Source organism: Schistocerca americana, chromosome 7 (assembly GCF_021461395.2).
Source record: "Schistocerca americana isolate TAMUIC-IGC-003095 chromosome 7, iqSchAmer2.1, whole genome shotgun sequence".
Lineage (NCBI taxonomy): Eukaryota > Metazoa > Arthropoda > Insecta > Orthoptera > Acrididae > Schistocerca > Schistocerca americana.
In genome coordinates this window covers 446,303,997-446,316,887 of record NC_060125.1, presented here as the reverse complement: position 1 = coordinate 446,316,887, position 12,891 = coordinate 446,303,997, and the positions used below count along the sequence as shown (strand labels likewise).

At 40.5% G+C, this 12,891-nt stretch overlaps 1 protein-coding gene across 1 annotated transcript in view; it reads right to left on the bottom strand.

The window, feature by feature from the left end:
* Positions 1 to 12,891, bottom strand: part of LOC124622442 (putative helicase MOV-10) — a 447,321-nt gene that overhangs the window by 411,680 nt on the left and 22,750 nt on the right. Inside the window, exon 2 of the mRNA XM_047148140.1 lies at positions 1,609 to 1,869. Coding sequence (XP_047004096.1) covers positions 1,609 to 1,869 — 261 coding nt within the window. The remainder of the gene's footprint in view (positions 1 to 1,608; positions 1,870 to 12,891) is intronic.

Genomic DNA, 12,891 nt, shown 5'->3' with positions numbered 1-12,891 from the left:
ACATTCTTTTTCGTAAGACCGTATGGTTACATTGCATATGAAGGAGCAGAGACCGTATGGTTACATTGCATATGAAGGAGCAGAGTCCCCAAGTGGATTCTGGAAATTGGCAGGAATGTCCTTTGCTTTCATACCTTTCTTTATGAAGTACTTAATCACTCCTTGAATCTCGATTTTTTCCATCTCTGTAAATCACAAATCACTATGTGGTAACAACAACAATCATGTCACCGCCACAGCTCTCTTCCAATAGCACTGATGTGGCATGTGTTTACAGGCAACATTCCAATGAATATCATGTGAACAACTCGTTGTGCTAGTGGTGACCTCTCATGGTGATTCCGAGAACTTTTCAAACCACCTCGCTAATGACAATGGATTAGACACCAGTGGCAGTATGACTGTCGGCACTTCTGTACCAGGGATTTGCAATCAATCACGTGACAGTCAGCAATTATCTCTTGATATTTGCTATGAAGTACTCAGAAAATGACTCGTGGAATTTAAATCACAAACACTGCTAAGATTTTATGAAATATTATGGTGTAGTTTGCCACCATTCTTTTCCAACCATAGAACAACTTATACTAAAATGTAATACAATCAAGCAATATAAATATTTTGAAAAGGGAAGCTGCTACTCACCATATAGCAGAGATGCTGAGTCACAGACAGGCACAACAAAAAGAATGTCAGCATGTGCGAAAATGCAGCACACACACACATGGCACACTGAGTCGTGTGTGTGAGTTGCATGTGCAGGCACATGTGTGTGTGTTGTCTATTTTCAACAAAGGCCATGTAGGCCAAAGGCTTATATTGTGACAGTCTTTTTGTTGTGTCCATGTGCGACCCAGCATCTCCACTAATAGGTGAGTAGCAATGTTCTTTTTCATAATACCGTATGGTTATATTACATCCTGGATTTTCCATTGTTTGATTCAAGCAATATGAATGGCACTTCTTAATTTTATAAGCATTCTATATTGTTATTTCACTGTTAACTGAAGTGAGTACTTTTGGTTAGTTTATCCTAAAACCAATGTTGTCGGATCACAGTGGTCTCCTCATAGCAGGAATGGATATTTGTCCTAAGCATTAGTGACTGCTTTTCAGTGATGTACAGATTTCTCTAAATACATTTAATTAGGTAGACTTCTAGCAATGACAGAAATCTAAAAGAAAATTAGAAGTCACAGAATCATACTTTGATCTGACCATCACAGAGCTTCACTGTATTTGATTCTTTTTTAGACAAGGTCATATCACTTGCCCACAGTTTAAAGGGTCTACATTGATGTGATACATTTATGCTCAAAAGAATGGTAAAGTAGTCTTAAATGGATGGCCTAGAAGCCATAATATCTTACCACAAAACAGGGGGCAGTTCTGTCCCCTCTGTACATGCCAAACCTTTTAAATACTTTAATACTTACTATTTTCTATTAAAATACACATTAGTTTGCTTTTTATTAATCTTTGTCCTTAACACAGTGTTTGTGTTCTTAATGTTGACATTAACTCAATTTACTGACTGAACAACACAAAAAAGAGTGAACTCTACAAAAATAGGATATGTTAAGTGCAGCTATTTACAATGAAACTTACCATCAGACTTCTTCTCTATGAGTGTATCAATACCATTCCTAACGAAATATATTTTTTCTGGGATTGAATTGTCTCTCCTCTTTATCAGCTTTAAGAAATTCATTGCAGACAGAATATTTGAACAACTAGCACGAACAGGATACTTCTGTTTGTACTCTTCTTCAAATATGTTCTTGAACCTTTCTTTGGTAATGGAATAATTATCCTCTATGTATCCTTTGCTGAGGAAGTATATTGTACAGTGTTGTGCAACAGCAACATCTGTAAACCAGAGGGTAACTGAAAATATAAACAACTGGCACACTGTTTTTAAGCATTTATTTTTGAATGTCCTTTGACCTTATACAATCAACCAATTCAGTTAAAAATTAAATACATAAATTCGTTCATTCATGATGTTCCATAAGTCCCATCAAGGCGGCGAACCTTCAGGAATGTGGAATGAGTCAATGTACATATTAATAAAAGACAAGACTATCATAGAAATTTATCAGTACGCTGTAATAACAATAAAGTATCCCTATACTGTTTTATACCATTTCTCCTTGAGCTAACCAAACCAAAAAAAGTAAGCAAAGTTTCCTCAGTTACATTAAACAGTAGCTGTTAATCATCTATTGGTGGCTATATTTACTTGATGATAATTTCATTTTTTAAAGAAAACAGTTACTACAATTGCAGCAACTGTGGCTAGTTCGCAATAGACTATTTGCTGTCACACAGCCTTACAATGAACATTGCCACATGGTATGTGTAGCATTTTTTAAATCCTTGCATCTAGGCAATCAAATAAATTGGAGTAGGAGAGGTTAATGAGACATGTTTTTAACTTTCTCCTGAGGTGATACAGAATCCCAGTTTTTTGCTTTATGTCAGATGGAATCTTGTTGATTACATCATTACACTTCGAACCATAGCTGAGGAAGCAAAGACTAGTTAAAAATTCCTTTTTTGCACAATACTCTTACTGATCTCTTCTGCTGAATAAATACTTTATTTATGTTAGGTATATTCTCATGCGAGATAATTCCAAATGACAACAGGGGTCAACATATTCAAACATATTCAAAGGAACAGACACCACATGAAATCTGCATCTGTGATACATATTGTGTAAATTGAAGTTGGGGGAAGGGGGGGGGGGGAGAAAACAAGACAGAAGGGAAGGAATGACTGATATCAGCTGCAACGAGACTTTGTACAGAATCTGTGGCGATGAGTGAAAATGACCGGGTTACTAGGCAGTTGGATTAATCACTGCGCCACGTGGATACATCGTTTATGGAAAATATGTGGACTGTCTCTGCACACTGCCTGGCTGATTCCCTCTCCCACCCACTGCCACCTATCAGTAGTCCCCATCCATGTTCTCCATGCTCACTAATTTTAGATTCCCACTGGAGGTTGAGGCAAATCAATTATATTAATGTGTGGTGTCCATTTTTTTGGACCTGCCTATATAGGCGAATCAGTTATATGAATGCATAGTGTCTGTTCTTTTGGACATGTCTGAACGAACAGACGCCATGCATTGATATCTCTGATTCACATCAGTGGGCAACAAATCCAAAACCTCAAGTGTGCATGGACATTTACATTTGACCTCCAGTGGAAATCTAAAATTAGTGAGCATGGAGGACATGGATGGGCACTGTGGATAGGTGGTGCTGGAGGGAAGTGTGAGTCAGCTGGGCAGCATGCAAAGATATTCTGCATATTTGCAATAAAAACTGCGTCCAGGTGGTGCAGTGGTTAATGCAGCTACCTAGTAAGCAGAAGATCTGAGGTTCAAGTCTCGGTCTGGGATGCATTTTTGCTACCCACTGTATAGTCTTGTTGCAGCTGATTTCATTAGTTCCTTCCCTTTCCTTTCATTTCTCCCTCCTCCAACTTCAATTTACATAAGAAAGTTAGTTATGAGAGTAGAATGTGATAAACTATCTTGATTAGTTTATCTAGGAATTGACATATCAACTTGTTATTCAGTTGAATTCCAACCTATCTTACACATGTTGCTTCTTTTAGTGCATTGCCTTTAATGTCTGTTTCTGATGCTTGAAGACCAATTTTGCTTGTCTGAAACTGTGTAAAATAAGACTTTGTAAGATTAAAACTGAAACCGTTAGCTGTGAATCGGTTGGAAGTCCATTCAGCTGTTATTTGAAATGTGTCTGGCAAGGTTTATTTTGGGCCACTGAGTTTAAGTTATAGTAGAAACCCTATACATAAACTTTTAAAATGAGTTAGAGTAGCTGTCATCTCAGATCCTGTTAATTATGCACATTGGAAGTTGATTTGTTAATTTGTAATTTTTATAGTCTCTCCAGTGAGTGACACAATAGGAGATTGTCGAAAACTAATGCCCGTTGCAAAGAACAGCAAGTGGCAGGCAATAATCACATACTATTATCCACAAACCAAGAGGAAACCTCTGAAAATGTCCATAAAGTGTCCAGTACCTCAATTGTCATTGGGTAATGTCATCAGCCATTTTTAATGTTTAATCTTACACATTCTCTTCTTAAAAGTTGTCAGTTGTTAAAGAATGCTCCAGGAGATCACTTCTATACCTTGTACAAGTTACAAATTAATAATTATATTAGAGAAGGAAAGTTGCTACTTACCATATAGTGGAGATGCTGAGTCGCGATAGGCACAACAAAAAGATTCAAACAATTATAGCTTTCAGCCATTAAGGCCTTTGTCAGCAAGAGATACACATACACACACACACTCACACAAACGCAACTTGCAGGCACGTCTGCATTGTCAGAGAACTGAAACCACACTGTGAGCAGCAGCACCAGTGCATGATGGGACTGGCAACTGGGTGGGAGTAAGGAGGAGGCTTGGGTGGGGAGGGGGAGGGATAGTATGGTGGGGGTGGTGGACAGTGAAGTGCTGCATTTAGACGGAGGGCAGGAGAGAAGATTGGGGGGGGGGGGGGGCAAGTAGTGGAAAGGAGAGAAACAAAAAGAAATTAAAAGGATGGGTGTGGCGGTGAAATGACGGCTGTGTACTGCTAGAATGGGAACAGGGAGGGGGCTGGATGGGTGAGGACAGCGACGAGCGAAGGTTGATGCCAGAAGGGTCACGGGAATGTAGGATGTGTTGCAGGGAAAGTTCCCACCTGTGCAATTCAGAAAAGCTGGTGTTGGTGGGAGGGATCCATATGGCACAGGCTGTGAAGCAGTCATTGAGATGAGGGATATCATGTCTGGCAGCGTGTTCAGCAACAAGGTGGTCCACTTGTTTTTTGGCCACAGTTTGTCGGTGGCCATTGATGCGGACAGACAGCTTGTTGGTTGTCATGCCTACACAGAGTGCAGCACAGTGGTTGCAGCTTAGCTTGTAAATCACATGACTGGTTTCACATGTAGCCCTGCCTTTGATGGGATAGGTGATGATAGTGACTGGACTGGAGTAGGTGGTGGTAGGAGTAATTCTCTCCTTTCCACTACTTGCTCCCCCCCCCCCCCCCTCCCCCCATCTTCTCTCCTATCCTCCGTCTAAACTGCAGCACTTCACTGTCCACCACCCCCACCATACTATCCCTCCCCCTGCCCAAGCCTCCTCCTTACCCCCACCCAGTTGCCACTCCCATCATGCACTGGTGCTGCTGCTCTCAGTGTGGTTTCAGTTGTCTGAGACTGCTCACGTGTGTGCAAGTTGTGTTTGCGTGAGGGTATGTGGGCATGTGTGTATTTGTGTCTATTTCTGACAAAGGCCTTAATGGCTGAAAGTTATAATTGTTTGAATCTCTTTGTTGTGCCTATTGCGACTCAGCATCTCCACTATATGGTCAGTAGCAACTTTCCTTCTCTAATATTGTTACATTCCATCCTGGATTTTCTACTGTTTGATTAAATAACTTATATGAAATCCAAAATGTTGACAAACATTAGTGAACAAGGATATGACATTAGCTGTATTATCTGTCAGTGTCTGGTAAAACATGATAATAATATCAGATAGAAAAATGTCCTAATGTTACAAGCCCACTCTCAGCTTCTTCAGCTGTTTTCACTTGCCACCTGCATACTGCAAACCAGTGTGCGATATGAAGGGGGGGATGGGGAGGATGGGGGGGATTCCCCCCCTCTGCATCAGACCATCCCCTCCTCTGGTTTTAGTTTATGCATCCCAACCTGGGATGTTTATTTCCCATGCACTGGAGTAAAACTTCACATATAATTTAAATTTTTGGAGCCGAACACTGAAAGTTTTTAATACAGTCTTACTATTAATACTAATAATATGTTTGCTTATTAATTTTGAAAAAGTTTTATGCAGTAGTTAAGCATTTCAAAACATTTCGAACTAAATGACAAGATGAAGCACGCCACATTTCCGTAGCATGCCACAATGTTGCAAGATGTCGCCCCATTGTAAACGAGGCTTTAGAGCCAGGTCTGTATTGTATGGTGGATGTGATGTGTTGCGTACGAAACTAAAACCTGCAATCAGATCCAAAAACGTCGTGTAAAACTGTGAAGAGGTGTCATCCTGCAGCAAGATAATGCTCTCCCACATTCTGCCAAACGGACAGCTGATGCCATAAAGGAGTTGAGATTCGAGGTGCTGGAACATCCACTATACAGTCCAGACCTGGCTCCAAGCGATTTTCACATGCTTGGACCCTTAACAGAAGCACTACAGGGAAGAAGATTTGAAAGTGATGAAGACGTCATTTCTGTGGTGCAAAATTGGTTAGAGATGCAACTGAAAAACATATTTTCTGATGAAATAAAAAAACTCGTAAAACGTCGGGAAAACTGCATTGAAGTCCAGAAAGGTTATGTAGAAAAATAACACATGTTTCAGTTTTCTATCATCAGAATAAGTACAGCCTTTCACAAATGTGCCTTTGCTTTTTGATTTTCCCTCGTATACCTGTATGTAGATGATTTTGTAAATAAGCTTTACCTATAATGTACTTTTAAAGATATAACAAGGGATGGCTTTTCTGATAGTGCATATGTGTGAATAGTGAGTTTCGGCATTAAAATCTATTTATAAATAACTGTTTAACCATGGGTAATGTCACGGTCCAAGCAAGTAACATATGTAATTATACTAACCCCCTAAGACATCCCCCCCCCCCCCCCCCCCCACTGGTAAAAGCACAAATCGCACACTGCTGCAAACACAGAAAAAATGACATGCGATTTACATGGGTATGATTTATGCAGTAGATATAAAAATCATGAAATGCAGAGTGTTTTCATATGAAAGTATACCTTTTTCACACAGATAAAGTTACATTAACTAGAAAAGGAGACAAAGATTTTTATGTGGAAATACATCTGACACCTGATGAAAAATTAGTATTTTTGACTAAAACTTAATTTAACACAGAGGAAAGAGGAAAATGAGTTTGGTCATTTGATATGAAGTTGGCATCTGTATCATACGGTCATTGATTTCGAGTATTTCCAATAGGATCAGCTTTCTGCTTTCCTTACGAGAATGTAAAACTTCACATATTACATCACATAAGCGGCTTTCTGTTAAAAGATTATTAGCCAAAGTTGAATCTTTCTTCCTTAATTTTCATCTTCTCTCATGTTCAGATAACATAATTGCCCCAGCTCTGCATGACAGTCCAACATATACCTCTCCTCAGTGATTGTACATTATTTTATACACACCACTCTGTGTCTATGATTGCAGAGTTTGTCTATACCAACGGTTCCCAACTTTGGGGTAATTATTCCCGAAGGGTAAAATGTAATTTCCTGAGGGGTGAAAACAAAAGAGTTCAATAGTGCTTTGGTGACACAATTAAATTGTTTTTAAAAGATTATTACCATTATCACTATTTTCTATGACTGTAATACTGATTACATAAGATAACTACCCTCTAAACTCCATCTAAAAAGGCCTCAAAAGGCTCTGCATTATCGACCACTGTATCACTTTCAGCATACAGTGTCATTGGATGTGGGTATGGAGGGGATGCAATCAGCACACTGCACTACTAGCCATTGTCATTTTTCGTTAACAGAGTCGCTACTTCTCAGTCAAGGAGCAAGGAGCTTCTCAATTGATCTCACAAGTGCTGTGTAAACCCCACTTGCCAACAGTGGTCGGCAGACCCGAGCAGTCACCCACCCAAGTGCTAACCAATCCCAAAGGCGCTTGACCTCAGTGATCTGATATGAACCAGTGTTACCACTGCAGCCAGGCAGCTGGCTTTGATTAATTAAGTTAACAATATTTTTTTTTTTCAAATAACTACTAGCATTAATGCACGATATAATGTGGTGGAAGCTACAGCTTGTGACACGAATATGTGAACAACACCTTCCTCACATAGTGTTCCCACTACAGACACATTTTGTATTTTGTACCATGGCAGTAAAAGTGAGATATATTCACTACATATGCTTAACTATTTGCTGAAGACGTCTTCTCAGAGTTGTTCACAGGTTCCTCAACAGACCATAAATTCCCTTCACAGCAGGAAACTAACTGACAGCACAATACAACAATAACTATGTAATGGCTGGTGCAGGACGTACACAGTATTATTAGTCGTGTTATCAGTGCCAGTGGTCAGGCACAAAGCAGCCTGAAGTCTTGTGTCAGTTCAGAAGTAAAGAGATGAATATGGAAGGTTAGCTTTCTTTTCTGAGAAGCAGTTGTCAATGGCACTCACGGTGCATTGAGAATTGCTTTATCGTTCTTTAAAAAAAGGTTGTTAGTAATAAGTAGCTCAAATAGTCTCATTGAGACATTATTAGTTCTTTGTTTAAAGAAATGCCCACAAATGCTAAATGCCATTTATAGATTGTTATTTTAGAAATGGAAGTATTCAAAGAAAATTCTTTTTCACTCTAAACTTTAGTTAGGCACTGGTGTTGATGGTCGGAGGGGCTGAGGGGGGGGGGGGGGGGGGGATTTGATTGCACTCGGGGGTAATGGTCTCAGAAAGACTGGGAAACATTAGTCCATACTACTGAAAATTTTGATATGCTGTTGGTATTATAAAATGCTAGTCTGCAGTTGTGAGACCTTAACAGCTTTGGGAGGTTATCTGAAATTTGGCAAACATATGGGATGATGCAACACTTTTTGTAACTACTGACTAGTTCTTGTCAGCCAGCTTATAGAACTGGTGTAATTTAATGTATTATCTTTTTTCATACTATATCATCGATCAGGGCAATGGCATAGCCATAACTGAAAGCAATATGTTTGATGGTCTGTAGTTCTGTCTGAAAGGCAAATTCAGGTCATGGAACAGATGTAAGGTGATGCACCACAGAATAGAGCTGCATGTTTGTGGCTGTGTGGGTGCTTCTTGCTATGTAGCTAACAGCTCTGAGTCTAGATACTAAAATAATGTAGAAAGAATGGCAAATAAGGTATGTTTTAAAATTTTCTTTTGTACTTGTGGGATTCCCTGTTAGCCGGCCGGTGTGGCCAAGTGGTTCTAGGTGCTACATTCTGGAACCGTGCGACCGCTACGGTCGCAGGTTCGAACCCTGCCTTGGGCTTGGATGTGTGTGATGTCCTTAGGTTAGTTAGGTTTAAGTAGTTCTAAGTTATAGGGGACTGATGACCTCAGCAGTCCCACAGTGCTCAGAACCATTTGAACCTGTTGCTTTATTTATGCTGGATGGGAGTTTAGTAAATCTTTTGTGCCAGAGTTCATAATTACATTCTGAACCATAGACAAGGTGGCAGAATAGATGGAAATTATTTTCATGTCTTGCATTGTGATTGTGCATATCACAGTTCAGGAGATACTGATTTTTCTTACAAGTGACAAAATGTTTTTAAAAAGTAAACACACTGAGAAATGAGTGCAAGAATTCCCTGGTTCATAAAGAGTCCTCTGCAAGATGTGCACATACTCACTTTACACTATACACTGTTTATGTACATATCAATAATTTAGTGCTTCAACTAATTGGTGAATTGTTACCTTTACTCCTAAAATTTCTTACACAGTATTCTTACAGCCTTTTGCTGCTGAACAAGTATTTGTGTACTTCAGGTGCACTACCACAAAAGGTAATTACATAAAACAACAGGGAATGAAAAATGTAATTTAATGCCAGCTGAACAGGGCGGCCGAAGTCTTCCAGTGTAAGGAGTCATTTCAGTTTGCCAATGGCCTTGTCAAAGAATGTTAGAGTAGTGGACATATTCTCAGGACACACTTTTGGCAAAGGGGTGATAAAACTGCCCTGAAACACAGAAAAATCAGCAATGATCAATGTCATGAGGATGCAGAAGCCAATGGAAACCACTGCATCTTGACACACAAGATGTATCCACAGGACATGTGGCCTGTAACTGAGAAAAGTGTTATGATCTGTGCATTGACAAAAGATTCTTTATTAGATCCCCCTATAATTGGCTGGGTAAGATCAGTTCAAAGATTGGATGAAGGCAACGGCATACCACCTCTAATAGGACTATGACTAGTGGTTTATCTGTCTCATAACGTACACAATCTAAATCGTTTGATTCAGGTACAGGAGACATGTAAAACTGTGGTAAAATTTCACCATAAACAAATAACATCTGATGTTAACAAACAGCATCATAGTAATGATACAATTTTCTTATACATACACACAATAAAATCTAACTCTTAATTGCCCCTTGCTCAAAACATCATTTCATCCTCTATGAAATCTTCTACTCAATAGTAGTATTTCTCCCACAGAATCTGCTGTAGCCTCATTTTTAAAATTTCTGGCTTCATATTAAACATGTTTTAACTTGTTGTATATTGTCATCCCCGTGGATATAATTTCAACTAGTGTGTGGGTAGCAAAAAATTATTTTTATATCTTGTGTTATATGTATGGTTAAAATGATTCTCCTCAAAAAAGTTTTGTCTTTTGTTTAGGAGGGTTACAATTTCATAAATATATATGGAGAGAACAGTTGTAGTTTCCGAAATAATGGAAGACAAGACTCTGTTTGTGTTGTGACTCGACGATCATTCAAAGTGCCCCCGCGCAATTACACGCGTCCTCTACATGCGGCACTGTCTGCCAGCCATGCAGCAGCTGCGACACCTAAGCGGCCAGCCAGCCAGTGGCCGCTAGACTTGGACTCAGTGCTCATTCGAATGTTACAGTGTTCACATGTCTTGTTTTGTCAACTTGCTCAGTGAAATATATGTGTTCAACTTGATGTTATAACAATTGGCGACGAGGTAGTGGATTTTTCCTTTTCATCGTTGATCCACAGGTTTCCATGGCTACTGTCGAGCAACTATTGCAAGGTCTCATTGAACAGCAAATGCTTCTCACATCGGCGATTCGCAATTTCGGTGCGGCGTTTCTCGTCACTGTCTATACCTCCTTTTCCTCCTTATGATGAGATGGCGGAAGACTGGTCTGATTATGAAAAACATCTTTGACAGCACTTCTTGGCATTTCATGTCACGGATGAACAAACATGTAAGTCTCTGTTGCTTTCCTGGATTTCACCTCAAATGTATCGGTTGTTGTCGCAATTGGCTCCTTTGAAAGATCCTGCATCTTTGTCCTTTGCTGAAATGTGCTCACTTCTGTCTGTCTATTTTCAAAAGCAAATGCTTGTCGTAGCCTCTCGTGTTGCCTTTTATTGTTATCAAAAACAACCACATCAATCCTATTGTGCTTGGGCTGCTGAGCTTCACGGCCTCAGTTGAAAGTGTCAATTTGTTACGGACGTTCACAAAGAATCCTATGCGGATTCCATGGTATGGGATGCTATTATCCAGTCGGCGCCCGACAAGAAGTTCAGCAACGTGCCCTTCAGTTGGCAAATCCGACTCTAGATGAAGTCCTATCCATCGCGCAGTCTTTTGAAATTTCTCGCGCCGCTGGGGCACAAATAGAGGCATGGGGTGACGTGGGGGAAATACAACCTCTGTGCGCTGTTGATGACGTGTGCGGTGTGTCCCTGCCGGCCGACGTGGCCGCAGTACGCTCCCACGCACAGCCTCAAGTCTAACCATAAACAACCCTCTAAGAAACTGCAGCAAAACCCCCGGCAACTTCCTTCATGTCCGTGGTGTATTACGAAACATTCACACGAGGATTGTCCCCAACGTTGGGCTGTGTGTCACACTTGCAAAAAGAAAGGTCATGTGTCTTCCATTTGCAAATCCGGCTGCATACATGATGTTCATGAACACGACGCTGATTCTCATTCTGTGTTGTCTGTCAATTTCTTCCCTTTCAGGGAAGCTATTCCTCACTGTCCAAATCCTTGGTCAGGATGTTCGCATGCAGGTGGATACCGGTTCTGCTGCCACTATAATTAATTCTCAGACCTATCTTCAGTTGGGTTCTCCACTCCTATCACTTGTCACTCGGCAATTACGGACGTACAATAAACAGAAGATTTCTCTCTTGGGACAATTTACTGCTGAGGTATCTTACAAATCCGTCGTTCGCACTGTTCCCATATTTGTGGTCGACCAGAGTAACGCAGAGAATCTTTTTGGTTTCAATGCCTTTTGCGTTTTTGGGTTCTCCATAGACGACTCTGTCAATATCATCTCTGATGCTATTCCTTATGCTCAATTGGATTCCTTGTCGACGACATTTTCGTCCCTTTTTTCTCCTGGGTTAGGCCGTGCAAACGACTTTGAAGCTCATATCACGCTTAAACCCACTGCTCGGCCTAAGTTTTTTTGGGCTCGGCCCATTCCTGTGGCCCTTCGTGATAGGGTAAAATGGGAGCTGGATCGTCTCACTACTTCAGGGGTCTTGCTTCCTGTCACTTCCAGTGAGTGATCCTCTCCTGTCGTTGTTGTTGCTAAGCCCAATTGTGACATTTGTCTCTGTGGCGATTTTAAAGCCACTGTAAATGCGCAATGCCTCATCGACACTTACCCTATGCCCCGACCTGAAGAATTGTTCACTAAACTTGCGGGAGGCCAGTATTTTTCTAAAATTGACCTGTAAGAAGCTTATCATCAACTTCCTCTCGACGCTGCTTCCCGGCAGTTTCTGGTCCTTAACACGCCTTTCGGCCTCTATCAATAACAACAAATGCCATTCGGGGTTGCCAGTGCCCCTGCTCTCTTTCAGTGATTCTTGGAACAATTATTGCTCCCTGTCCCTGGGTGTATAAATTGCATGGACGACATTATTGTCATTGGCTCCACCACTGAAGAACATCTTCAGAACCTCCGCACACTTTTTCATGTCTTACAGACTGCCGCTCTTAAGTGTAATCTTCAGAAATCACAATTTTTTCAGTCATCTATCACATACTTGGGGTTTCAACTCTCTCGGGATGGTATTCGTCCGCTTCAGCAAA